This window comes from Panulirus ornatus, chromosome 20 (genome assembly GCF_036320965.1).
Source record: "Panulirus ornatus isolate Po-2019 chromosome 20, ASM3632096v1, whole genome shotgun sequence".
Classification (NCBI taxonomy): domain Eukaryota; kingdom Metazoa; phylum Arthropoda; class Malacostraca; order Decapoda; family Palinuridae; genus Panulirus; species Panulirus ornatus.
The window spans coordinates 2792579-2818934 of record NC_092243.1 but is presented as its reverse complement, the minus strand read 5'-3'; the positions used below and the strand labels follow the sequence as shown (position 1 = coordinate 2818934).

Sequence of the window (26356 nt, the reverse complement as noted above, 5' to 3'; positions counted from 1 at the left end):
ACAAGTCATAACAAAACTTAGAATGCATCTTTTACATAACGAAATGCACGAGAGAAATGAATGAATGTATTATGAAAGTGATGTAGCCCCAGGCCTATGGAGTAAATGATCTTTGGTCATGGGATATTAGGAATATATTTCCGGCATTGTGCATCATTCTTAGGGAGGGAATGCCATGGCAGAGGGAGGGTCAGTGGCAACGTAGAGCGGGAGGATACTCTTCCCACTGAGAAGTTAGAATTTCCCCTTTCCACTGTATTTACCATTACCACTGGGAATGAGACCTGTCTTAATTCACCAGTAACTAGGTCCCCGGCTGCTAGATGGGGAAACGCCGGACGTCTTTACCGTCACCAACCGAGCGACGGTCAACCAGTCTTCATGTTGATGGAGTGCCTGCACTCAATGGGCTGGCCCGTGAGGTACGTCTCCTCTCATTTATATAATCTTATTCACGAGCGTCTTTCAACATGACGTATGTGTGTATATGAGCTGTGTTGACAAAATACCATGATATCTATTAGCAATGCCATTCGCAATACTGCGGTGTGCATCAGGTATTACATACATACTCCTAGCCCCGACACCACCTCTCACACACACACTGTGCAACATCCGTCAATCATGTGGGAATGTTAGTATGCAACATGGATATCCGCACTTTAAGAGACAAAAGTCCTGAATTTTCTGTTTGAACATAAAGTTGGTGCACATGAAACTAACTTCTCTATTCTCACTATCTTAAACACATAACGCTTCCATTGCACGATATAATTATCAATACTTGGGTCCTTATATTATATATATATATATATATATATATATATATATATATATATATATATATATATATATATATATAATGCCGTAAGTATGGGTAATGTATGAAGTTATCTATCATTTACCCTAACTCGGCTTCCACTGTACGTCTGAGCAACAGGTGTTTGGTGCAAAACCTGTGTTGTGTGTGAGGACATTGGGAAAGGAAAAGGTGTTCACGTGTTTCACCTTTTAGTACGAAATGAAGAAAATATTCTTAAGTTCCCCAACACTTGCTCAGTCTAACCGCCGTGATATTTAATCACAATGAGAGCTGCTTTAGCCATATTTCCGTTAAACTTTGATCACTTAGATTTATCATGCTAACTTAACCCCTTGATCAGGACGGTGCGACCCTCCTGCATGAGGGTTTGACCCAGGGGTGGCTTTTGACGAGACCCTGCCAAAGCCAGATCATAATACCCCGAGGGTCGCAGCGTCAAACTCAAGACATTCAATATATGATGCAGGACATGGCAGACGTGGGTGGAATATGGCGGTCAGTAGGAGGGCATCGTCAAGGATGCCACAAATATCACCCTGCTGGATCTGGCCCGACCTGACCTCCGCCACAAGGCTCACCAACACTGGCACCGAGCCCCCCCTCTACGTCATCAGAGGTATGGTGGCAATGGCCAAGACTCGTGAATATCTACTGTAGACCTTCTAGGTACAGTAATGTAAGCAGAATCGTCACAGACATGAAATTTAGTCGATGGAGGCTATGGTGGCTCTAACAGTGAACCCTTATAGGCAAGTGGACCATAGCCCTAATACACTAAACAAGCATTGACACACATGCACAAAGTCACTATAATTCAGTCATCCTAGATAATTAGTCCCAAAGGGTACAGATAGCAAAGTATACGCACGTTTGTAACAGGTGACAAGGCAAATTTACCTAACAATATTTGACAAAGATTACATCTGTGCATGACGGAACACCAGTGGCATAGGGATGGAGAAACTTGAGCAAGTAACAGTGATAACTGCTGCTCCTTAGCTTTCAGTAAGTAGCAAAACGTGATGAGTTCTGAATTTTCTCAAGTTTCAGATTAAATATTTTACGAGTCCAAATGGTTTCTGCTAACTCACGACCTATTTCCTCCCTCACGACCATGCAAGTTGCTCTCTCGTCACTGAAACATGCATAACCATGGAGAGACACACAGTAAAATAACTCTGAGGAAAATGTGAGAAGTAAGGAGGGGAAATTGCTGAAGCAAAAGGAAGTGAAAGAAAAATAGAGTATTGTTAAGAACTGATGGATGTGGAGGAGGAGGCAGCAGTTGGTACTTGCATGGGTATGGAGGAGGGAAGGAAGAGGATACAAATGTAGAAAAAATGTAGAAAAAAAAAAAGGGAGGCAAGGGCAATAATGAGGCTGAAGGTAGGAAAGGCACCTGGAGTGGATGGGACTATGGCTGAAATGCTGAAGTATGGAGGATGTGTAAATTAGCATGAAAACGGAAGGTTGAGCCTGAGTATTGGGGGAAAGCTATTACTGTTCCTTTATTTAAAGGAAAAGGTGATAAGGATGTATGTAGCAATGATAGGGGAATACGTTTGTTAACTATATCAGGAATAATGCATTTAAGTGTCTGAATGCAGAAGAAGTGCAGAGCAAGAAGGTTTCAGGAAAGGTAGGGTATGTGTGGAGCAGATTTTTGTAGTAATGATGACTGCGGAAAAGTACTTAGCAAAAGGTAAGAATTTGTATGCAGCTTTTATGGATCTGGAGAAAGCGTAAGACAGAGTTGAGTGGAATGCCTTATGAGATGTGTTAAGGATATATGGTATATGGGACATCTGTTGGATGGTGTGAAAGCCTTCTACAGAGGAGCAAATGTGTGTTCAAGAGTGGATGGAGGGATGAGCGAAAGCTTTGGGACATGTAAGTGTGAGGCAAGGCATGGTGATGTCACCAAGGCTTTTTAATATATATGGAGTGATGAGATATAAGCAAAACTAGGGGAAAAGGGTGCAGAGTTGGATTGTAGCAATGAGATATGGTGGTTTATGGCAAGCATATTTGCTGATGATACTGTGTTGTTTGCTGAGAATGAAGAGGAGTTGCAGAAGATTGTAAGCGTGTTTTATAATGTGTGTAAATGTCGGCGGTTGAAGGTAAATGCGAGTAAAAGTTAAGTAATGGTGTTTGAAAGGTGACGAGTGAAAGTACAGATTTTGCAAAACCATATAGAGTGAAATAAGAAAGTATAATAAATTGTGCTGTGAATATGGGGGCAAAAAGACTAGAAGTAAGAGAATTTAAGTATAGGAGCTGTCTTTGGTAATTTTGGTGATATGGAAGGAGAGATAAGGGAGAGAGGAGTACAGGGTAGAAGAGTCATTGGGTTCCTTAATAGAATAATGAAAGGTAGAGGTGTAAGTATGGAAGTGAGGCAAGGATTAAGGGACACTATAGTCCTCACGATCCTGACCTATGCAGCCGAAACATGGACATGACTCACATGAAATGACTCACAAAGGTCAAGAATCCAGGCTGTGGAAATGAGCTATTTGAGAAGGTCATGTAGTGTGTGTTGACGGAATGAAGAAAGAAATGAAGGGGTGTATGAGAGATGAGGTATGGCAGGAAATGCAGAGAGAATGAATTGTGGAGTGGTAGAATTGGTGAAACGTAATATTTGGAGGAGGTTTGGGTACATGGAAAAAAATGCAAGACTGGTAATATTTGGAGGAGGTTTGGGCACATGGAAAAAATGCAAGACTGGAAGTTCACAAGAAGAGTGTATGATATTACAGTTAAAGAGGTTTGTGTGAGTGGCATGTAGTGTTTGTTGATGAAGAAAGAAATGAAGGGGTGTATGAGATGAGGTATGGCAGGGAATGCAGAGAGAATGAATTGTGGAGTGGTAGAATGGGTGAGACGTAATATTTGGAGGAGGTTTGGGCACATGTAAAAAATGCTAGACTGGGAGTTCACAAGAAGAGTATGATATTGCAATTAAAGAGGTTTGTGTGAACGGAAGACAACCTGTGCTATTGGCAAAAAGGGTGGAGGAATATTGGTGGGTGAGAAGTGGAAGAATGCATGGAATGGCGTATGTCAGGGAGGAATGTAAGGACAGGTTTAAGTGGAGACTCTACCATGGCCACCCCTTGATGGGAGTTCCCAGAGGGAATGGGCATTAGACATACAGACTAAGCTAGATAGATATATAGACTACGCTATTCTGAGCCACTACAGATGTTCCCTCGGTGTTTAACCAGCATTGCAAAGCATCAAATTTCTCTTATGACATAGTCCTACAGAAATGAAAAAGCCCAAGTTGTCCTACCCAACCCTGATGCAAGACGCGGCCCTATCATCATACCCAAGGCCCTTTGATCAAAGCATGGTGTCTTAAATTTACTGAGCAAGCCATCTTGAACAATGTTGCCTCTCCCAAAAATGTAGATATTCGTAAGTATACTAAACATCCCAAAAAGTGACCTGCTCTTGGCATGACTTTCAACACATTCTACCAATACAGTGTTTCACTCTTCACCACTGACTTCTCTTCCATGGACAGGATGTTGCTATATATAGTTTGATACATAAATGATGAGATTAAACCACTGCATGTTAAGGTGTAGTAGCTCAGATTATTATTCAAAAATGAGTCAGTTTATTCTTCTTGAAACATAAACTCCAAGTAAAAGAGGTTGTGATGTGAACAGAAAGTAACTCTATTTAGCTGTCAAGAGTTAGGTGACAAGGGTAAATATGAGTGAATAAAACATTTACTATAATGGAAAGATCAAATAAAATGGATGTTAGCTTAAGTCAATTATCATACTGCACAGTGGTTGAAGATTTAATACATATCATCGAAAAGATGCAGATTCAGTCACACAGGGAAAAAATTTAAACAAGCTATCTTGATAATCATATATTGATCAAATTTTACATACTGTTTCAGCCATTATTTACCATACCAATGTGTAAGCAAAAATGGCAAACTAATATGAACTGAAATAAGGGTTTATCATCATTCCCATATAATTTTGTACAAATGATTAACCTTCACGAGTCCTGTGATCAGAAGTTTTTCATGGTTAATAGTGTCACTTTAGTGGCCTTACACTATCATGAACTCAGAATAGCAGAGCAGCATATTTGTAAAGTGCTTTCAGGCATAAATATATCATGTTAGCTTATCTAGCTCTTTTCAAGATAAAGATATCACACAAAGGAAACTAACGCTCAAGTTTTCTACCACTAATCTGGCTGGTGACTAGTACATGTAAACAAAGCTTGTTGACCTAAAATGAGCAAAATTACAGAGAAAATCAAGTTCACATAAGTCAACTGGTCCTAACAACATATTTTCTAGAAAATTAAAAGCCAACCAGCAAATATTACTTCTGATCAAAATATTGAAAAAACAATCTCAACACAAGAATGCTGAAGGACTGGAAGCTTGTAATGTACAATAATTTTCAAAAGAAACAGAAAAAGCACTTCAAACTATTATCCGATCACTCTTACTGAAGATTTTGGTAAAAGTGAGAAACAATAATTAGGGATAAAATCATTATATATATTTTTAAGATATGATAAACTACTAACTGATTGCAATCATGCTTTCTGGAACAAAAGATCAAATTTAACAAAATCAGACAAAATTCTTGTCATATACATAACAACTACGATTCCAAAATACCCTCAGATGTTATACAATTAAGACTTTCAAAAAGCTGTCAACGAAGTAGTACAAACAAGACTGAAAAAGTTAAAAGCCCACAGCACTGGAACTAAATCAAGAGTATGGATAACATTCTGGCCCTGCCTGAAAACAGTGTGTGATATCAAAGTAATCAACTGGCTTATGAAAAATGAAGTACAACAAAGCTCAATCCCTGAACCCTTTCTTTTTACAATTCACATGTATGATTCAGAGACAGGACCCACAGTATCATTTCAAAATCTACAAATGACACAAAATAAGAAAATGCAGTCCTGTTAAAGAACTAAAGGTTTTGATTACTGAAAAATCTTTCTCTCCAAGGCAATGTTTCACAAGCATATGGTCACTGGGAATAGTTCTAATCCTGTCTGTCTGGTAGGCAACACTATCTGTCCTGGAAATATGCCTACCTGGTGAGTGGATGTCTACTACCGTACATGAAGGGAGGGGAAAGGGGGAAGAGAGTAAGGCAGAGGCATGAGCACCTCAGCCTTTATCAAATACCAAAAGTCTTCTGGCAATAGGCCCTTAACATTAATCAACAATTAATGTTTAAATAAGACTTTCAGCATAATTTTTTCTTTGGAGGGGAAAAATCTTATCATTTACTTATGGTGAGGATACTGTTCAGCTAATTAGACAGTAGAGTCTAAAAAGGCAGATGACGTGATTTACCACCACTAAAGGCAAAAGGTTTTACCTAGAGAAGGAAATATGGCACGTTTGTCATTCCAGGTGAAGGAGGGTCTGTGGCAATGCTGTGAAGTTAATATGTTACTATGAGTGTTTAAAAAACCATCCCTATAAGGTTATCGTGTCTTCTTGTTCTCCTTGACCAGACCAAACCCATACATCTTGAAATCTTGCTTATATCTACATTTTCTTCCAAGTAGGAGCATAGATTTTTTTTTTTCTAATAAGACTTCTAAGGATCCAAAATTGACATAAAAAAATTATCATTCAGTAAGGAAGTAAAACATCACTAAGCACACACAGAGCAAGCAAAAATTTCATCCCTCCACTCTCAGTGCAAGGGTAACCAAGGCAACTGTACACTTACCTGACTTCTAAGACAATACAATACTGTCAGACACATCATATCCCCAACATTAACTAATAAAATTATTTGTTCCACAAGTATATTCTGATGCACTACAGCCTTCTTTTAAACAGTACTTGTCTTTTTTTTTTTTTTTTTTTTCAGAGCCTTAGGAAAGTTGACCGAATAAGAATTGTGAAGATAAGAGAAAGGTATGGTAATAAAGGAGAGTAAGGTTGGGAGAGCTGAAATGGTTTGGAAATATGGAGAGAATCAGTGAGGAAAGGCTGACATAGATATAGGTATCAGAAGAACAGGGGACAAGTAAAAGGTGGAGACAGAATAGGAGATGGAAGGATGGAGTAAATAAGGTACCGAGAGATCATGGCCTGAACATGCAGTTGGGTATTAAGAGGGCATGAGGCAGAGTGAAGCAGAATGATGTGATAAATGGGGAAATGCTGTTAAAGGATCGATTTGGGGCTTTTAAAGCACCTGAGTGAAACACAACAGGTCTGTGGGGTCTGGTTGTGGATATTGTGCAATAGTTAAGTTCATTAGAGATTAACATCTACAGAAAGGATGTGATTAAATGAAACCATTTCTTCATATGTTCCTGATGATAATGTACTATAGCAGGAATGAATAAACAAGTATGATACCCCCCTTAATCCTGCCAAAATATGACAATAATGAAACACACTTACATGATGTGTAACCTAAAAAAAAATACTTAAACTACCTCCCACTTCAGTTTTAAACTCCATTCCACAATAGATACACCAGGATTGGATATCATCAAACCCTGCAAACACAGTTTCAACATATTCCAAGACCTAACATGCCCATAACTTTACCACAATGATAATGACACTGAGCACTTACAGTTCAATTGCCCTGCACTGAGCACATAAATGACATCACTACACTTTATCATCTATGGCTCCAGTGGAAACAGCCAGCTTCTAGAGCACTGCAGTAACCTAAAGCCATCTCACACTACATAAACATCACCAAGCCAGCAAAATGCATATACCACAAGGGCAATGAAAGACATACAACAAAACTTTTCTCAATAAGTTGTAACAACTCATTAAACAAAGAAACCGCAACAGATAAAACCACTCTTCATTACTAGAAACCAGAGAACACGAACTCTAAAGCCATCACTAACCAAATTGCTGAAACAAACTACAAACTGGGACTCCTTCCTTAATACAATGACCTACAAATTCCTCAGTAACCAGCTCTTGTTCATCTTATAAAAGATCCACACCTTCTGTGTCAACCCAGCATGCACATATGAAGCACTTCTGAAACAATCCTATTACATTCCTTCTAAACATGCACTCATGAAACTCACCTAAAAATCAAACAAAAACCAATCACACCATACAACAGACTAACAAAAAGTATATATAAAATTGGCAAAGAAACAACTGCTCCTCCACCCTTCATTCCCACTGACACTTGCAAAGTAATCAAAACCTTTACAAATTCTCCTGTAACAAGCCCTGACAAAATATCAAACTTCCACATTATATACTTTGATTTTTGCAATCCAAGCAGGGGGCTGTAATCAGATGTATGGGAAAAGAGAATCTATACAGATGTATGGGAAAAGAGAATCTATATGTTCTACCTATGCATCTATATCTCTAGTGCCTGTCCCAACTGGAGCTTCCCCCGAGTGGTGGCACCATAGCAGTAGAGTCTCCATAACTGGTGACTCCAGTGCTGCTTCTTAGCCTTAGTATCTCACCCTTAACAGACCACTGGTAGAAGGCAACTCTTGTGCAGTGATTGCAGAGGCTCCTACCTAACGTTCTTACTTATTACTATATGTTATTTTTTTTTTTCTTTTTGCACAATTGTGCCATTTCCTGTGGGGCGGGGTGGAATCCAGAATGGAAGAAGGTGAGCAAGTATTAACACATAGATGTGTATATACATATATGTATGTGCATGTATATGTACATATGTATATATGTACATGTAAGTGTCTTTCTTTGTCTGTTTCTTGGCGCTACCAAGCTAATGCAGAGAATGACGATCAAGTATGAAGCAGCGAAAAAGATTTTGTGAGATTGCGGCCTGAACATGCAGGAGGGTGAAAAGCATGCATGGAATAGAGTGAATTATAATGATGTGGTATACTAGGGTCAACGTACTGTCAACTGAATGAACAAGGGCACGTGAAGCATCTGGGGGTAAACCATGGAAAGGTCTGTGGAGCTTGGATGTGGATAGGGAGCTGTTTTGGTGCATTACATATGACAACTAAAGAATGGATGTGAGTGGATGTGGCCTTTATTTGTCTGTTTCTACTTTAAAAAGAGTTTGCCACAAGAAAAGAAACAACTATCCATTCTGTAGCCGTCATATGCAATGCACTGAAATATATAGTCTCCGATAAAAAACCAGGCCCCAAAAGCCTTCCCATCATATCCCACAGCTTCTTCACTTGCCCTGATTCTATCTAATGTCAGCACATTGCTCCCTGTATACCACATCAATATAATTCACACTATCCCAGCCCAACCTTTCACCTTTCAGGCCACAATTACTCAACCTTTTTCACTGTCCTTAAATTTCCAGTCTGTTTTTCCCTTTTTCCATTCCTCTCCATTTCAGACACATATAGCCTCTTTGTCAACCTCTCATCAGTCATTCTCACCACATGTCCAAACCAATTAAGCACTCTCTTCAGCTCACTCAACCATACTCTACACCTCTATTGTACCCTTTCATTACTTAATCAACCCTTCTCACACCAAATAGTATCCTCAAACACTTCATTCCCAACATATGCATTCCCAGTGCATCTCATCAACAGCCCATACATCAAATCCATACATCACTGGGAATGCAATATCTTCAAACATACCTATCTTTGCCCTTCCAGGTAGCAACCTCTCTTTCCATACAGTCCTCAATGCTTCCTGAACCTCCACCACCTTACCAACCGTGTAACTCGTCTCCACTTACATGTTTCCATTTAATGCTATGTACACTTCTAGGTATAAAAATACCCAACTTCCTCCCAAGTTTTCTCTTCAAATTCACACCACAACTAACCTGTCCCCATACTCTGATAAACCTAAAAAATTTGCTTTTATTCAAATTTACTTTCAACTTACTCCTTTTACACACTTGCAAACTCTGACATCATCTGCTGCTATTTCTCATTTGAAGCTGCCACCAGTGCTACGTCATCAGCAAACAACAAAAAACTCTTTTCAGGCCCCCACCCTTTACTCCCTACAAACTATATCCTTGATGCTCTACCCTAGACCATAGCATTTACCTCCCTCCACCCCATCCATAATATCAAACAGCCATGGTGATATCAGACACATTTGCCATAGATCCACCTTCACTTGGAACCACTCATCCTCCTCTTAATGAAAGCTCCTCACTGCTTCTAGTAGCCTTCCTCTGAGAGGATCTCTATTAACCACATCGTATGCTTTCTCCAGACACATAAATGCCAATATACAAATCTTCTGTGTCTATGCATTTCTCACTCACATTCCCTGAAGTACAGACCTAATCTTTGTATCCTCTACCACTCCTCAAACCATATTGTTCTTCCCCATTCTGATTCCCCAGGCAAGCAACCACCCTCTTATACAACTTCCTAGGTACTCTCAAGAAACTTCTAAAGTATGTAATTCAAGCAATTGCCTTTATCCCCCATGCATTATACACTGGTACTATATATGCACTTTGCCAAGCCTACTCACTACATCATTTTCCAGCAGTTCCATATAATCTTATGAGGCTCCTGCAGCACCCAGGAACCTAGTCACATCCATGGGTCAGGAACAAAGGTCATACAGTATGATGTGTACGTCTATATGCAGAGAGTGCAGAGAAATTAAACTGTGTATGCTCGGTGTCTTTTCTATATAAAATAAAGTTTTATAGAAATTAAAGGATACACCATGAAAATAACACTAATCCCAAAACTCCTCTTCCTCAGCAGTTGCAACGAGAGAAGGTCCACCAAAACATTCGATTGGAGTAAACTCTTCTGGTCGTTTATAACCATCCTGGAAGAGAGACGGCATTTCACCCAAAGAAACTTGTAACAAAGACAGACAATGGGGATGAAAATTATCCTTGAACAGAATGTATATGCATGTCAATGGCATGAATGAGGGCATACTAGTCATGGTAATCCACTGAGTAAAATCATAGTATATGGTACAAAACAGATAGAGAGCAGATGAGTGCAAATACAACAGTTACTTGTTTCCTTCTCACACAATCTACCTAAGGTACACCAGGAAGCTCCATTCAAACACACACAGAAGCAAGCTGTTTGTATCCAACTTTAAGCAAAACTTGAAAATACTTCATAAGTTTGGTCACTGCACTTAAAGAGGTAAGTTGAGCTAACAGAGAAGTCCCTAAGTAACACAAAAAAGATGGTACTAGAATTATGACGGCCAAGTTAAAGGGAAAGGTTAAAAGCTTTCAATTTGCCCACCTCGGGAGAGAGGAAATGTGGAGTGACCTTATCACAACCTTTAATTTCTTAAAAGAGATTGATGTGGACAGTAAACATTCCTTGGAAGGATGTAGGGATAGAGAACAACCAGAGGACATAACAATGAAATGCAGCAAGAAACTTAGTAAAAAAAAATTTGTAAAGATATTCTTTCACACTATAAGAGTGGTGAATGAATGGAGCAGAATGACCGAAGACATGGGCAATGTAGACAGCATACACAAATCTATGGAGGTGTATGATATTAGAGAATGTTCAAGAGATGCTTTAGTGAGGAGATAAGAGGTTGTGGAAGATTTGTGTAAGATGACATGTGGCATGGTGGCAGGAATGGATGGCACCGAATTTGAATTTCTTTAGGAAAGGGGGTGACTGATGTTGACTGGTTAGTAAAGATTTTCAATGTATGTATGGATCCTATATAGTGAAGTGCCTGAAGATTGGTGGAATGCATGTATAGTGCCACTGTATAAATGCAAAGGGGACATACAAAGATGAGTGTTCAAACTAAAGAGGTATACATGTGTTGAGTGTAACTGGAAAGTTGTAAGGGAAAGTGGTGACTGAGAGAGTGAAGGCATGTACAGAACAACAGACTGGGGGGGAACAATGTGTGGATCAGGTGTTTGCATTAGGGAATGTATGTGGGAAATACTTAAAAGAAATATTAGTATTTGTATGAGGCACTTATGGATCTAGAGAAAGCATATGATAAGAGTTGATAAAGATGCCTTGTGGAAGGTCTTATGAATATATGGCATGGGAGTAAAGATACTACAAGAAGTGAGGAGACTTTATCAAGACTGTCAAGCGTGAGTATGATTTTGAAGAAAAGTGAGTTTGAAAGAGTAAGTGGTTCTAAGTACAAGGGGGTCTGCTACAGGGGTGTGTGATGTCACTATGGCTGTCAAATTTGTTTATGGGTGGGGGTGGGGCAATGGGGGGGAGGGGCACCTAAGCAGTCTTTAGGGGAAGAAGATGCCTAAGGAGTGAGCCTATTGTTGGTTGCTAATAACAACACTGATGGCAGATTCAAATGAGAAACTGTAGAAGACGATGACTGAGTTTGGAAGTGTGTGTGAAAGAAGAAAGTTGAAAGTAAATATAAGTAAAAGCAAGGTTACTAAGTTTAGCAAAATAAAGTGACAGGTTAGTTGGGGCACGAGTCTGAATAGAGCAAATTTTGTAAAGTGAAGTGTTTTAGAGACCTGGGACTGGATATGGCAGCAAAATGGTAACATGGATGCAAGTCATACCACACACTGGGTGGAGGGATGAAGGTTCTGGGTGCAATGAAGAATATACAACATCTCTAGCCACATTTTCTGTATATCAGTTCAGATGACCATCAATTTCATCAATATTTTTGTTGTTTTAAGGTTTAACAAATATAACACGGGAAAAATAATTAGACATGTTCTGGCAAGTTTTCTACAGTTTCAAAGAGTGCTTAACAGAGAACGAAAAAAGTAAAAGCAACAACTGAGGAATATGTGCTACGTTAGACGGATGTTTCCTGCTATACCCTAGGTCAAGTTCAAATTCTATTAAACCAGTCTTGGATGAAATTAACTATTCTGTAGGCTAAATCTAACCTTGTTACTATCTATCTGAAGACCCAGACTGAGTGGAAAATGCACAAAATCTCACTCAACTCAAACCAATTTATAGTGTATTAATATCATACTTTTGGTAGAACCTACCTTAGATCTGATATCTGCTGAGGTAAAACGACCACTGCCATAATATGTCTGCTGATGTCCACTTTTGTGGGCAAATATCATTAACCAATCAGGCACAACTTGACCAGCCTGAAGAACAAATAATATAAAAATAATTTCAACTTTAAAACACTTATCTTTGTCAAAAGAGGCATGTCTAATTGTTCCTACATATATCAGTGCCTACATCAACACTTAAATATCAAAGCCTCATACATTATACTACTGTCACACTTTTTAACCCACATTATATGAGAAATGTTACAAACAGAAAAATTTTGTGGTCAGGCCTTCATCAAAGTAGGCTAGACAAATGAAAAAACACCTATACAGTTAAAAAAAAGGGAGAAAAGTTAGGTGAGAAACAGTAAGACATGGGGTTAAAACACATTGGTTTTGAAGGATAAAAAATTCTATCTATCTTAAGTAGAACCCTATAAGAATCTAAAAGGACTGATTAGCGAGTTAAGACATGAGATACAACACGTTCTTCAGGGCTAAAAATTCTACCTCAAAAGCATCCTTATAAACATTTAAGAAAGCATAGAAGGGTGCTTTTTGTTTAAAAACAGCCATGTCACAACTGCCTTTAATTTCTCTATGGATGGGGTGGTGAGGAAAGTAAATACAAGAATCTTGGAGGAAGGAGTAAGTATGTACACTATTGGGGATGAAAGGGTGTGGGAAATAATTAAGTTGATGTTGTTTGCTGATGACACAGCACTGGTGGCAGATTTGTGTGACAAACTGTATGAGGCAGTAACTAAGATTTGAAAGTGTGTGTGAAAAAAGGAATCAGAAAGTTAGTTGGAGTGTGAACTTAAATGGAGAAAATTTGGTAGAAGTGAACTATGTTAGGCACCTAGAAGTGTCCTGGTAGCAAAGGGAACCAATGAATCAGAAGCAAGTTATATGGTGGGTGTGGATGTGAAGGTTTCTGGAGCACTGAAGAATGTGCTTAGTTTTTATCTGAAAGGGCAAAAATATGTATATCTGAAGGTATGGCAGTCCCAACAATATTGTACGGATGTAAGGAATAGGCTATATATGAGGATGTGAGGAAATGGGTGGATGGATTGGAAATTAAATGTTTGAGGGCAATATGTGGTTTGAGATGGTTTGATAAAGTTATGAAAGAAGAAACTTGACAACAAAATATGTGAGGCTGAGTTGAAAAGGATGTGCTGGTATGGTCTGGGCTTTTCGAAAGAATGAGAGGAGAAGAGAGGAGAGGTTGAAAAAAAGGACTGATGAATCAAAAGTGGAGAAATGGAGGGGATAAGAAGGGGGAACCAAACTGGAGATGGAAGGATGTAATGAAAAATCTTTTGAGTGAGTAGGGCCTGAACAAGAAAGAGGATGAAAGCGTTTTAAAGGACAGAGTACATGCGTATGATGTGGCATACAGGGGTTGTTGAGTCTGATTTTGGATAGATGGGTATGGTTTTGGGGCACTGTACATAACGGCGAGAATGGATTCAAGCAAATGCAGCCTTTCTTTGTGTTCCTGGTACTAACTTGTTAACAATGAAATTCATGATTAACTATAGGATAAATTTATTATCATAATTATACTTGATCACCGTTTTCTACATCAGCTAGGTAGCGCCAGGAAACAGACGAAGAATGGTCCACCTACCATGCATCAGTTACATGACTTTTTTTCCCCGAGGGAAAATGTGCAGCGTATATTCTATTCAATACAGTACCTCCTGCTTCAGCAAGAGACGATAATTTGGGGAGAAGAGAGAGAAGTAAACTGGAAAAGAAAGAAGAGGAAAGAAAATATGGTAAGAGGGATGGCAGGTGAAGAAGAGACGTTGAATGAAAAGAGAGGTGGCAGAAGAACATTCCTTTTCAAGTGTAATGAACTTGATTACAATCTGGCATCTACTAACAAAAACCTTTCCCTTAATCATGCTTAAAAACATAACCTTTGAATACACACAGAAAATCATTAAAACAAGTTAGACTGAAATTTTTCAAAATTCTCACCATAAATTTCAACCAAAGATATACTTACATCATTCAAGATCTTCACTAAATCCTTTGCAATTGAAGCATCAAAGTCTTGATCAAAGAAGCTTATAGCATGGCCTTGATTGCCAAGTCGACCAGTCCGGCCAATGCGATGGACATACTCATCCACACTTTTTGGTAAATCATAATTGATCACCAAGCTAACTCCTCTTATGTCTGTGAAGAAGAGAAAATTGAGCCTGATAAAGATATATAAATACATGCTTGCCAAGTCCTACATAAGCGAGGTAACATCAAGAACAGATGACAGACCCTTAGAGGGAAAATTTCTCACTTGGCTCCTTGCTTTGTTCTTTTTTTTGGAAAGCAATAAAGGAATGGAGAATTTTCAGCCATCTGCTCCTGCTCCTCTTAGTCACCATCTACAACACAGAGAATACATGGGCAGCATTCTTTCTCCCTCATCCCCAGGGATATATCATATATATATATATTTTGTATTATTATTATTATTATTATTATTATTATTATTATTATGCTTAATCGCTGTTTCCCCGGATCAACGAGGTAGCGCCAGGAAACAGATGAATGGCCCATCCACTCATATACACATATATTTACAAAAAATGCCCATACATGCACATATACAAATAGACACATGTACCTATTCATACTTGCTTGCCTTTATCCATTCCTGTTGCCACCCTGCCATGCATGAAATAACATCACTACCCCCTGCTTTAGTGAGGTTGCACCATGAAAACAGACAAAAAAGGCAACATTCGTTCACATTCATTCTCTAGCTGTCATGTGTAATGCACCAAAACCACAGCTCCCTATCCATATCCAGGCTCCACAGACCTTTCCATGGTTTACCCAAGATGCTTCACATGCGCTGGTTCAGTCCACTGGCAGCACGTCGACCCCAGTATACCACATTGTTCTAATTCACTCTATCCCTTGCATGCCTCCCACCCACCAGTATATTCAGGCCCCTATTGCTCAAAATCATTTTCACTCCATCCTTCCACCTCCAATTTGGTCTCCCACTTCTTGTTCCCTCCACCTCTGACACATATATCCTCTTCGTCAATCTTTTCTCACTCATTCTCTCCCTATGTCCAAACCATTTTAACACACCCTCTTATCCTCTCTCAACCATTCGTTTTATTTCCACACATCTCTCTTACCCTTTCATTACTTACTCAATCTAACCAAACCACCTCACACCACACATTGTCCACAAACATTTCATTTCCAGCACATCCATCCTCATATGTACAACCCAACCTATGATCCACGTATAAATGTATATATTTATCATTAAAGTACTTGATTGCTGTTTCCTGCATCAGCAAAGTAGTACCAGGAAACAGATGAAGAAAGACCTATCCACTCACAAACACTGGTACTGCAGTTGAATTAATCAAGAAGGGGAGTGACTGAGTTATTGAGAGGTTGGTGAGGACATTCATTGTATGAATGGTTCACAGTGAACTGCCTGAGGAATGGCAGAATGCATGCATAGTGCCAGGCACTGTGAAAAGGGGATAAAGGTGAGTGCTCAAAATACAGAGGTATAAGTCTGTTGAGTATTCCTAGGAAGCTGTATGGGAGGGTATTGATTGAGAGGTAAATGCATGTACAGAGCATCAGATTGGGGAAGAGCAGTATGGTTTTTGAAGTGGACAAGGATGTGTGGATCAGGTGTTTGCTTTGAAGAATGTGTCTAAGAAATATTTAGAAAAACAGATGGATTTGTAAGTAGCATTTATGGATCTGGAGAAAGCTTATGATAGGGTTGATAGATATGCTTTGTGGAAGGTCTTAAGAGTATATGGTGTGAGAGGTAAGCTGCTAGAAGCAGAGAAAAGTTTATGTCAAGGATGTAAGGCAAGCATACAACTAGGAAGAGAGGGCAGTGACTGGTTCCCAGTGAAGGTCAGTCTGTGGCAGGGGTGTGTGATGTCCCCATGATTGTTTAATTTGTTTATGGATGGGGTGGTTTGGAAGGTTAATGCAGGACTTTTGGAGAGAGGGGCAAGTATGCAGCCTGTTGGGCATGAGAGGGCCTAGGAAGCGAGTCAGTTGCAGTTCGCCGATGATACTGCAATGGTGGCTGATTCAAGTGAGAAACTGCAGAAGTTGGTGACTGAGTTTGGAAAACTGTGTGCAAGGAGAAAGTTGAGAGTAAATGTGAATAAGAATGAGGTTATTAGGTTCAGTTGGGTTGAGGGACAAGTTAGTTGGGATGTAAGTTTAAATGGAGAGACATTGGAGGAAGTGAAGTGTTCTAAATATCTGGGAGTGGACTTGGCAGTGAATGGAACCATGGAAGCACAAGTGAGTCAAAGGGTAAGGGAAGGGGCAAAGGTTCTGGGAGCAATGAAGAATGTGTGGAATGAATAAACGATATCTCAAAGAGAAAAATGAGTATGTTTGAAGGAATGGGGGTTACAACATTATATAGTTGCAAGGCATGGACTACAGATAGGGTTGTATGGAGGAGGGTGGATGTATTGAAAGTGAAATGTGTGCTGCTAATAAGTGGTGTGGGGTGGTTTGATCGAGTAAGTAATGAAAGGTTAAGAGAGATGTGTGGTAATAAAGTGTGGTCGAGAGAACAGAAGAGGGTGTGTTATGGTTTGGAAATACGGAGAGAATGAGTGAGAAATGGTTGAAAAAAGGATATATGTGTCAGAGGTGGAGGGAACAAGAAGTGGGAGACCAAACTGGAGGTGGAAGGATGGAGTGGAAAAGATTTTGAGTGATGGTTCCAATTACTGCAAAGTCCACTTAGGGATATCTAAAACAATTCACTCCCTCAACCCTGTTGAAGCTAATAACATTTGTTGATAGGGAGACATAATCAGAATAAAGCAATATGATTAATCTTACCAAGACCACGAGCTGCAACAGATGTTGCCACCAAAACACTGTTTCTCCCTGTCCTAAATGCTGCCAAAGCTTCCTCACGTTGGCTTTGAAATCGGTCACCATGAATTGTAACTGCATTAATGTTTTCAGTACATAAGTATGCTCCAATGAAATCAGCCTGTTGCTTCCTTTCTACAAACACCAGTACTTTATCACCTGCAATACAGGAAAACAAATTTCTGCTAAAATACAGTTTCCACTAGGACTATGTCTAATGTTAATGTGTTTAATGTTGGAGCAAGATAAAAATATTCAGAAAATGGTAAGACAGCAAAATTGTGTGAAACATGAGAAGTTTCATCTTTTTCCTATTATCAAGTCATCTACCGCGATAAATGAGGTAAAAAAAAAAAAAAAAAAAAAAAAAAAAAAAAAAAAGTCACATGATCACATCCAATCCCCAGCTAACAGGCATAATGTATTGAAACGATAGCCCTACATCCAATACCATGCCCCACGGACCTTTCTGTGGTTTCAACCTACTGCTTCATATACCTTGTTTCAGCCCATGAACAGCTTGTTGCCCTTGCATACCACAATACTCCAACCCATGGAAGCAACATACCATCCTGTATACTTAAGTTCCTGGCTATGCAAGGCCTCTCTCATTCCATCTTAACATCTCCGTTCCCTTCTTTTCCTTGTTCCCTCCACATGTACCCTTTTAGTTATCATCTACTCACACCTCCTCTCCATATGTCTAAACCATTTCAGCACAACCACTCAAGCTTTCTTATACAAACTCCTCAAACCCTATCATGTTTGATTAACCCTCTTGCACCACACTATCTATTCTCAAATAGTTAATGTCAAACACACCCATTCTCTTCTAGATCCTATGCCTTGCATCCATACAACTCAGTCGAATCCAATATAACATTAAACATACCTATCTTTTCATCAAAGGCATGCTGGATGATGTAAAATGCAGAATATATATTCACATGTGACCATCTCGAAAGGGTCTTCAGTATTACCTTTTTCACAGTCACTGTCTTTTCTTTCTGCCTCACTAACACGTGGACTACTGGCATTCTGTCCATAAACATATGATCTCTCCTTGTCATATGTAACAATTGACAATAAGTAACTCATTCTTCGTATGAAAACTCTAGATTTTCCTGCGGTGAGCACTATGCACTAGCCTTATCTTTTGGCAAAATAGTTGGAGCAGCAGACAGAAGTAGTAGGTAGGAACATTTAAATGCAGCATTTGGTAGAAGAAGCAGGAAGGAGCATCAGATAGCAGTAGTCATTAGGAACACTGGGTAGGAGCCTCAGCAAGTGCTGTGCTAGATTTACCCTCTACCAGTAACCTATTAAAGGTAAGAAGTGGCACTGGAGTTCTTTGGTTATGGAGACTCCATTGCCAACCCCTTAAGACAGCTCTAATTGGAACAGGTGTCAGAGATAGAGATATAGATAGATAGACTTATGTCCATACTTCTCTTCATCCCTCCAGATCTGACCAATCAACATCATCAGAAAGATCACAAAATCCATCTGAATCAATGTTATTAATTCCATATACTCAAGTGTACCTGTAATACCACAGGACTGCAAAGCTTTACACTTTGACATCTTGATAAACAGTAACCATAAACCTACTTCAGACAACACTGAAAGAAATATCAAGTTTGTGACATGTCATTCAACACCTTCAATACCAATGTGGGATATCTAAAATTTACAGACTGTATACAAGGAACCACAAGTCAATCAATAAATACATCTTGGGAACTCCCTCAAGGGGATGGCCATGGCAAAAGTCTCCATAACTGTTGAATTCCAGTGCTACTTCTTAGCCTTTAGTGCCTAACCCTTAACTGGCTACTTAAATGGCAACTCCAGTGCAGTGTTTTCAGAAGCTCCTACCTAGTACTCCTACCGGCTTCTACCTAACATTCCAGCCTAATGTTACAACCTACAGCTTCTACCTATTGCTCCCACCAACTACTACTACCTAAAGCTCCTGTGTAATGTCCTGCCCATTGCTTCTATTTAATGCTCCCACCATTATGCCAAAAGGCAGGGGTAGTGCATAAGTGATCACCACAGAAAAATCTAGTTAGGAAGAATGAGTTGTGTGAGACGAGTGTTGCCAACTGATGTTTGTGACAACGAGATAATGTGTGTTTGTGGAGAGAATACCAGCAGTCCATGTGTGAGTGAGGCAGAGAGAAAAGACAGTTACCTAGTTTGAAGGCGTGCAACTTGACAACCACTTAAGTGCTGGCTCACTAAGCAGCCACCACTAACCCTCCCAATATCCAGGGGCACAGTATCAGGAATACATCTCCCTTATCGGCGGCTGCATACCGATTACTACCTACCATCTGAGATATGCAAAGCAAAATGACCCTTATACTACCAAATAAAGCTTAAAAAATTATCAGTTTATGAATCACACATGTATTTGGATCCTCAATTATACCATAAAAATTTACTAACATGACTGGATTTTCATAAGGTAATCCAAAAGTATCTCCCTCTTATTAGCTTTCCGTACTTCAAGAACTTCTTGAATGACATCTTTGTTGGCTGCACCAATAGAACCAACCACAAGGAATAGGTAGTTCTTCAAAAACTGGATAGCACATTGCTGTACCTGCAAGCATTAAATATCGAGTAAGAATGTCTTCTGAGGAAAACCACCTGTAACACAGGTGCTTTCAGTCACTTCCATCACTTATAAATCTGCACAGAGCCAGGGAATATGAAAAACGTCCAGGGTAAACCATGGAAAGTTGTGTGGGGCCTGGAGGAGGATAGGGAGGTGTGGTTTTGGTGCATTACATATAACAGATAAAGAATGAAAGTGAGCGGATGTGGCCATTTTCCGTCTGTTTCCTAGTCCTACCTCACAGACATATGGGGTGGTGATGCTGTTCCCTGTGGGGAAGGGTGGCACCAGGAATGGATGAAGGCATTCCAACACACCCTCTCTTCCTCTCTCAACCACACTCATTTCATTTCCACACATCTCTCTTATCCTTTCATTACTTACTCGATCAAACCACCTCACACCACATATTGTCCTCAAGCATTTCCCACACATCCACCCTCCTCTGTATAACCCTATCTACAGCCCATGCCTCGCAACCATATAATATTGCTGGAACTACTATTCCTTCAAACATACCCATTTTGCTCTCCACAATAACGTTCTCTTCTTCCACACTTTCTCCATCGCTCCCAGAACCTTCATCCCCTCCCCCATCCTGTGACTCACTTCCACTTCCATGGTTCAATTTGCCACTAAGTCCACTCAAAGATATCTAAAACACTTTACTTCCTCCAATTTTTCTCCAATCAAACTTATATCCTAATTAACTTGTCCCTCAATCTTAGTGAACCTAATACTCTTGCTCTTATTCACATTTACATATATCCACATACATGTACATATCCATCATACACATCTAAAACACATATACATATGCACATAGTCATACTTCCCTACCTTCATTCAATCCCAAGGCCACCCTGCCCCACAGGAAACAGCACAAATGCATGAAGGAAAAGAAAAAGATAACATGTACATTCTCTTCTACCATCCCCCCAACACCAGCAAACAGATGAACAAAGGCAAGATTCAAAATAATTATGGATTTACCACATTTCAATTTCTGAATGCAAAGCAAACAACTGAATTAAGTGTCAAGAGTATCTGAATTAAAGTCTTGAAGTTATTACCAAGGACAAATAGCTGATGAAAGCGAAACCGCTGACGTATAAACATTGTGATCAGCAACATGATGATGAACAAAGTAATTCCTGTATGTCTCCCATGTAAAGCAGGTGACAAACTAAATAAGCTGCAAGGTGAGAACTAAATGAGATTAAAACATATCTTAGTATATGTATATTACTTTTACAAAACAATGAAATAAAGCTGCCTCTACTAGATAAAATCAAAACTCACCATGTCCGGGAAAGTTGCACTGAACATCATGGTCTGTCGCTGACTTTTAGGAGGCATTGTTTCATGTGCAACAAGCTCTTGCATGTCATCAATGAAGCCCATGTCTAACATACGATCAGCTTCATCAAAAATCAAAAACTTGAGAGAACTCATTGAGATCCTTCCTCTTCGAAGAAGGTCTTTTAATCTTCCTGGTGTGGCAACCAGAATATGGCAACCAGCTTTCTAGAGAAAGAAAAATCAGTTCATAATATTTTTAATTAAACCACATGATTTTATATAGTAACTTCATAATACATGTGTATTTTAAAAATCTAAAGTTGTGGTTAAAATCTGTAGAAACGAAAAAGAAATAAAGTCTTAAACCTTCAAGTGCGATAGACCGAGTGTCTTTGCTTCAACAATACCATTCGCTAACAGTTCTGATATAATAACAGCCCTCATGGTCAGGAGTGAGGAATGTAACATCATCTAATTCAGAACAAGAAAACTTTATCGATTTCCAAGAACAGCGTGCTATGCTAGGTTTGGAAAATTTTACACTAGATAAGTGTTTTCCAAAACTTTTTCCTGACACAATTTATGAAAATGCTGCAAGGGAAACTGATAAAGATGTTAAATGTATATTAGATAAATCAAGGCCTTCACCACCTAGATCAAAGTTCAATGAGTGGTAGGATGTTTTACCATCAGATATGTAAGTATAGGTTTTAGCAGAGATAGGTTAATGATGCTTTCTGCCTACCAATAAAGGTATTCAAAAGATGTATAAATCTGTATTTACCTTGTATACTAGTTTTCATAAACTACTGTTTAATACAGTATTTTTTTCCCTTCTTTAACAGCTAAGTAAAATCCTATAGAAATCTGAATATGATTTACCATATGCTCAATTTCAAATCAACTTATGTCTTTTACTGTCAAATCGCATACATAATACAAAATTAAGTTCTTTATGGCTAGAATCTCAATTCATGGTTAAAAAGTTGGTTGTGAGGCATGGGCTATACATAGGGTTGTACGGAGGAGGGTGGATGTGTTGGAAATGAAATGTCTGAGGACAATTTGAGGTGTGAGATGGTTTGATCAAGAAATTAATGAAAGGGTAAGAGAGATGTAAGAGAAATGTGTGGAAATAAAGAGTGCATGTGAGAGAGCAGAAAGAGTGTTGAAATGGCTTGGACATAAGGAAAGAATGTGTGAGGAAAGGATGATAAAGAGGATATGTGTGTCAGAGGTGGAGGGAACAAGGAGAAGCAGGAGACTAAATTGGAAGTGGAAGGATGGAGTGAAAAAGATTTTGAGCGATCGGGGCCTAAACATACAGGGGGGTGAGAGGCATGCAAGGAATAGAGTGAATTGGAACCATGTGGTATACTAAGGTTGACATGCTGTCAATAGAATGAACCAGTGCTTGAAAAGTGTCTGGGTTAAACCATGGAAAGGTCTGTGGGGCCTTAGTGTGGATAGGGAGCAGTGGTTTTGATGCACTACACATTACAGCTACAAAAAACGTGAATGAATGTGGCCATTTTTGTCTCTCTCTCTGGCGCTATCTTGTTGAGGTGGGGGGCAGCAATGCTGTTTCCTGTGGGACGGGGTGGCGACAGGAATGGACGAAGGCAAACAAGTACAAATATGTACATGTGTATGCATATATATGTCTGTGCACATGCATGTACATGTATGAATATGTGCATATTGGGGTATTCATGGGTATATGAGTGGATGAGCCATTCTTCGAATGTTTCCTGGCACTACCTCGCTGATGCGGGAAACAGCGATTATGTATAATAAAAATAATAAAAAATAATAAAAATCAAAATATGACATATAACACAATACACACGTTCTGAATTACCTTAAGCCCTTCAGTAAAATGGGAGGAAAAATACAATGCATTTTACAGAAAATTTACTTATTCCAATCCAAAGGTTACTTTGGTTTTACAGTAACTACTTCCTAATATACTCATCCCTTGAGGTAAAAAGTCAGTACTATGTGGGTATGTGTGAGGTAAAATGTGCACCAAAACACTCAATGCTCTCTATGTTTATTGGTTCCCTACGTGTGATTTCTCTGTGTGAGGTCTTCACAGAACATAACCCCTGCATAAAGCATGGGATAAGTGTATTTTGATTTCTAAAAATATATCAAGATACCTTAAAGGGTTAAAATGATGACTTACCAAGCTAATAAGATGGTTCATCCCTAAAATTAAAGTTACCTACTTTCTATAGGAAATTCACTAAAATCCAATAAAAAATATAAAGTAGTATCATGGCATAAGTTTACTGTATATCTAATTATCCAATCTTCAATTACTGTATATGCAAGCAATCTGTAACATTTCAATATGCATAATGTGACTTTGACCTATTATCCCCTCATCTGAAAGATTTAATCATATACATCATTCTTGTCCATTTCCTGGCATTACCTTGTTACTGTGGGAAACAGCAATCATGTATCATAACAATAACAAAAAAATTCCTTGTGACTCTGACTCTTTATACCTCAAAAGTCTTGTCCATATCCACTCATAATTCAAATAAAGAAGATAGGGATGCAAAGTTAGGGATGGGCAATCAGCAGAGGGGTATGATAATGTCAGACCAAAAATATCCATTTAGAAACCCTATCGATTTGTTGCACACTTTAGTTTACAAGCCAAACCATACACTCAAAAGGGACTTTAAACCAAATTCACAAAACTAAACTTATTTGTAAACCAAATGAAGCCAAAATGTAAGTATCACACCAAATACTTACCTTTAACCGTTCCACTTGATAGTTTATTGCTGCACCACCATAAACTATAGAACACTTTGCTGATGAGCCACAAGCAAACTTACGGGCCTCATAATATATCTGCAATGCTAATTCTCGTGTTGGGGAAAGAACCAATCCAACAGGTTGAGCAAACTCTTCAAGAGCATGGTTTTCAATATTGCCTTCTATGATGTACTGCAGCATTGGTAACAGAAAGGCAGCCTGCAAAGAGAAAATAAGAATAACCAACATCAGTACTGCAGAACAACCAATAAGCAGGTTTGACATAGCATTCCATTTTTACTATACTTGTTTGCCATTTCCTGTGTCAGCAAGGTAGCACCAGGAACAAATGAAGAAAGGCTGCATTTGCTCACATCCATTTTTTAGCTGTAATGTGTAATGCACAGAAACCATTAACCCTATTCAAAACCAGGCCCAACAGACCTTTCTGTGGTTGCCTCAGCTACTTTATATGTCATGGTTTAGTCCACTGACAGCATGTTGCTCCCTGTATACAACCAGACTCCAATTCTCTCTATCCCGTGCATGTTTTTTCAACTTCCGACATGTTCAGGCCCCAAACTCTCAATCTTCACTCCATCCTTCCATATCCAATTTGGTCTCCCTCTTCTCCTTGTCCCCAGCACTTCTGGCAAAAGTATTCTTTCTTTGTCAACGTCTCCTCGCTCATTCTCTCCATACTGTCCAAACTATTTCAGCACACTCTCTCATGTCTCCCAGCCATACTCTTATTACCATATGTCTCTTACCCCATTTATTATAACAAAAGTCTACCATTCTATTCCATTCACTAACCACTTTTACTATGAAAGTACATCTTCTCATACTTTTTAACAAGTACCTTGTTTAACATAATGTTCTGTCCACTGTTCTATCTCTAATATTAAGATAAACTGTTCACTGTTTATGTCAACAATCTGTTTTAAAAACTTTAAGGTTGTGATTGGGTCACCCATCACCTTTCTTTGAAGGTGGGAAAATTTGCAGTCTTCAGCATTTCCCTGTAACTTTTCTTATTCTTTAATTTTCACACGTCTTCCATTTCTTGTGCAAATGAGGTAAGACCATGAACAGATGAACAAGTCTCAGTGGAAAATTATCCTCTCGTCTATTTCCTTTGCTCTTTCTTTTGGAAATTAAAAGAAGAAAGGAGAATTTTCAGTCCCTTGGCCCTAGTCATCTTCTAGGACATGCAGAAGATATGCGGGCAGTATGCTTTCTCCCCTATCCTCAAGGATAAGAAATACCTCTCTTAATTCTGGTATCATCCCTGTTGCTCTCCTCTGGATGTTATGTTAGTCCTTTGTGCTTCTTAAGAAGTGATAACCATAACTGAAAAAAATATTCTAGTCCTGGCTTTTTGTATGATGTGAACAGCCAGCTGAATAACTTTCTAGCCATGAACCAGAACAGTGTTATAATATTTGCCAGCAGGCAGTTGGTCCCTTTAACTCTTCCTCGAAAGTAGGACTCAGGCAACAGGTTAGAAACAATTTCAACTTCCAACACCTGATTCACACATCTCTACTACTCCAAAAACCACACAGTTCATCCCTAATCTGATGCTCTGTACATGCCTTCACCCTCCAATAACCAATGATACTAAAACGTACCAAGTACACTAAACAAACTTATACCTCTGTCGTTTAGACACTCGCATTGTCCCCCTTGCCTTTATACACAGGCACTATACATTCTGCCATTCCTCAGGCACCTAACCATGATCCATGCATACAATTAATATCATTACTAATCAATCAAAAAAATGGTTATCCCCATTCTTAAGAATCTAAACTGCAATATTAAACAAGGTTTCAAGCCCACTTTCCATCAATCTCTCTCTGCATACACATTACCATTATTATCTCTTACAATAATTTAGAGGCCAGGCTTCAAAGTCACCAGTCTTTAGCTTATAATATTTTC

At 39.0% G+C, this 26356-nt stretch overlaps 1 protein-coding gene and 1 long non-coding RNA gene across 6 annotated transcripts in view; one reads left to right on the top strand and one right to left on the bottom strand.

Annotated features, from left to right (window-relative positions):
- Positions 1–26356, bottom strand: part of LOC139755861 (probable ATP-dependent RNA helicase vasa-like) — a 38408-nt gene that overhangs the window by 187 nt on the left and 11865 nt on the right. For 4 of the 5 annotated variants that reach the window (XM_071674498.1, XM_071674499.1, XM_071674500.1 and 1 more), the window contains exons 7-12: positions 24407–24628; positions 21635–21859; positions 20161–20317; positions 17671–17865; positions 14816–14988; positions 12775–12882 (exon numbers count right to left, since the gene is read on the bottom strand). In XM_071674498.1, coding sequence (XP_071530599.1) covers positions 12775–12882; positions 14816–14988; positions 17671–17865; positions 20161–20317; positions 21635–21859; positions 24407–24628 — 1080 coding nt within the window. Of the gene's footprint in view, positions 1–4705; positions 10611–12774; positions 12883–14815; positions 14989–17670; positions 17866–20160; positions 20318–21634; positions 21860–24406; positions 24629–26356 lie in introns of those variants that run through there. The other variant, XM_071674497.1, reaches the window with a different exon arrangement.
- Positions 10–11008, top strand: LOC139755862 (uncharacterized). Its single transcript, XR_011714180.1, has 3 exons — positions 10–422; positions 1290–1439; positions 10541–11008. It is a non-coding gene; the product is annotated as an uncharacterized lncRNA (long non-coding RNA).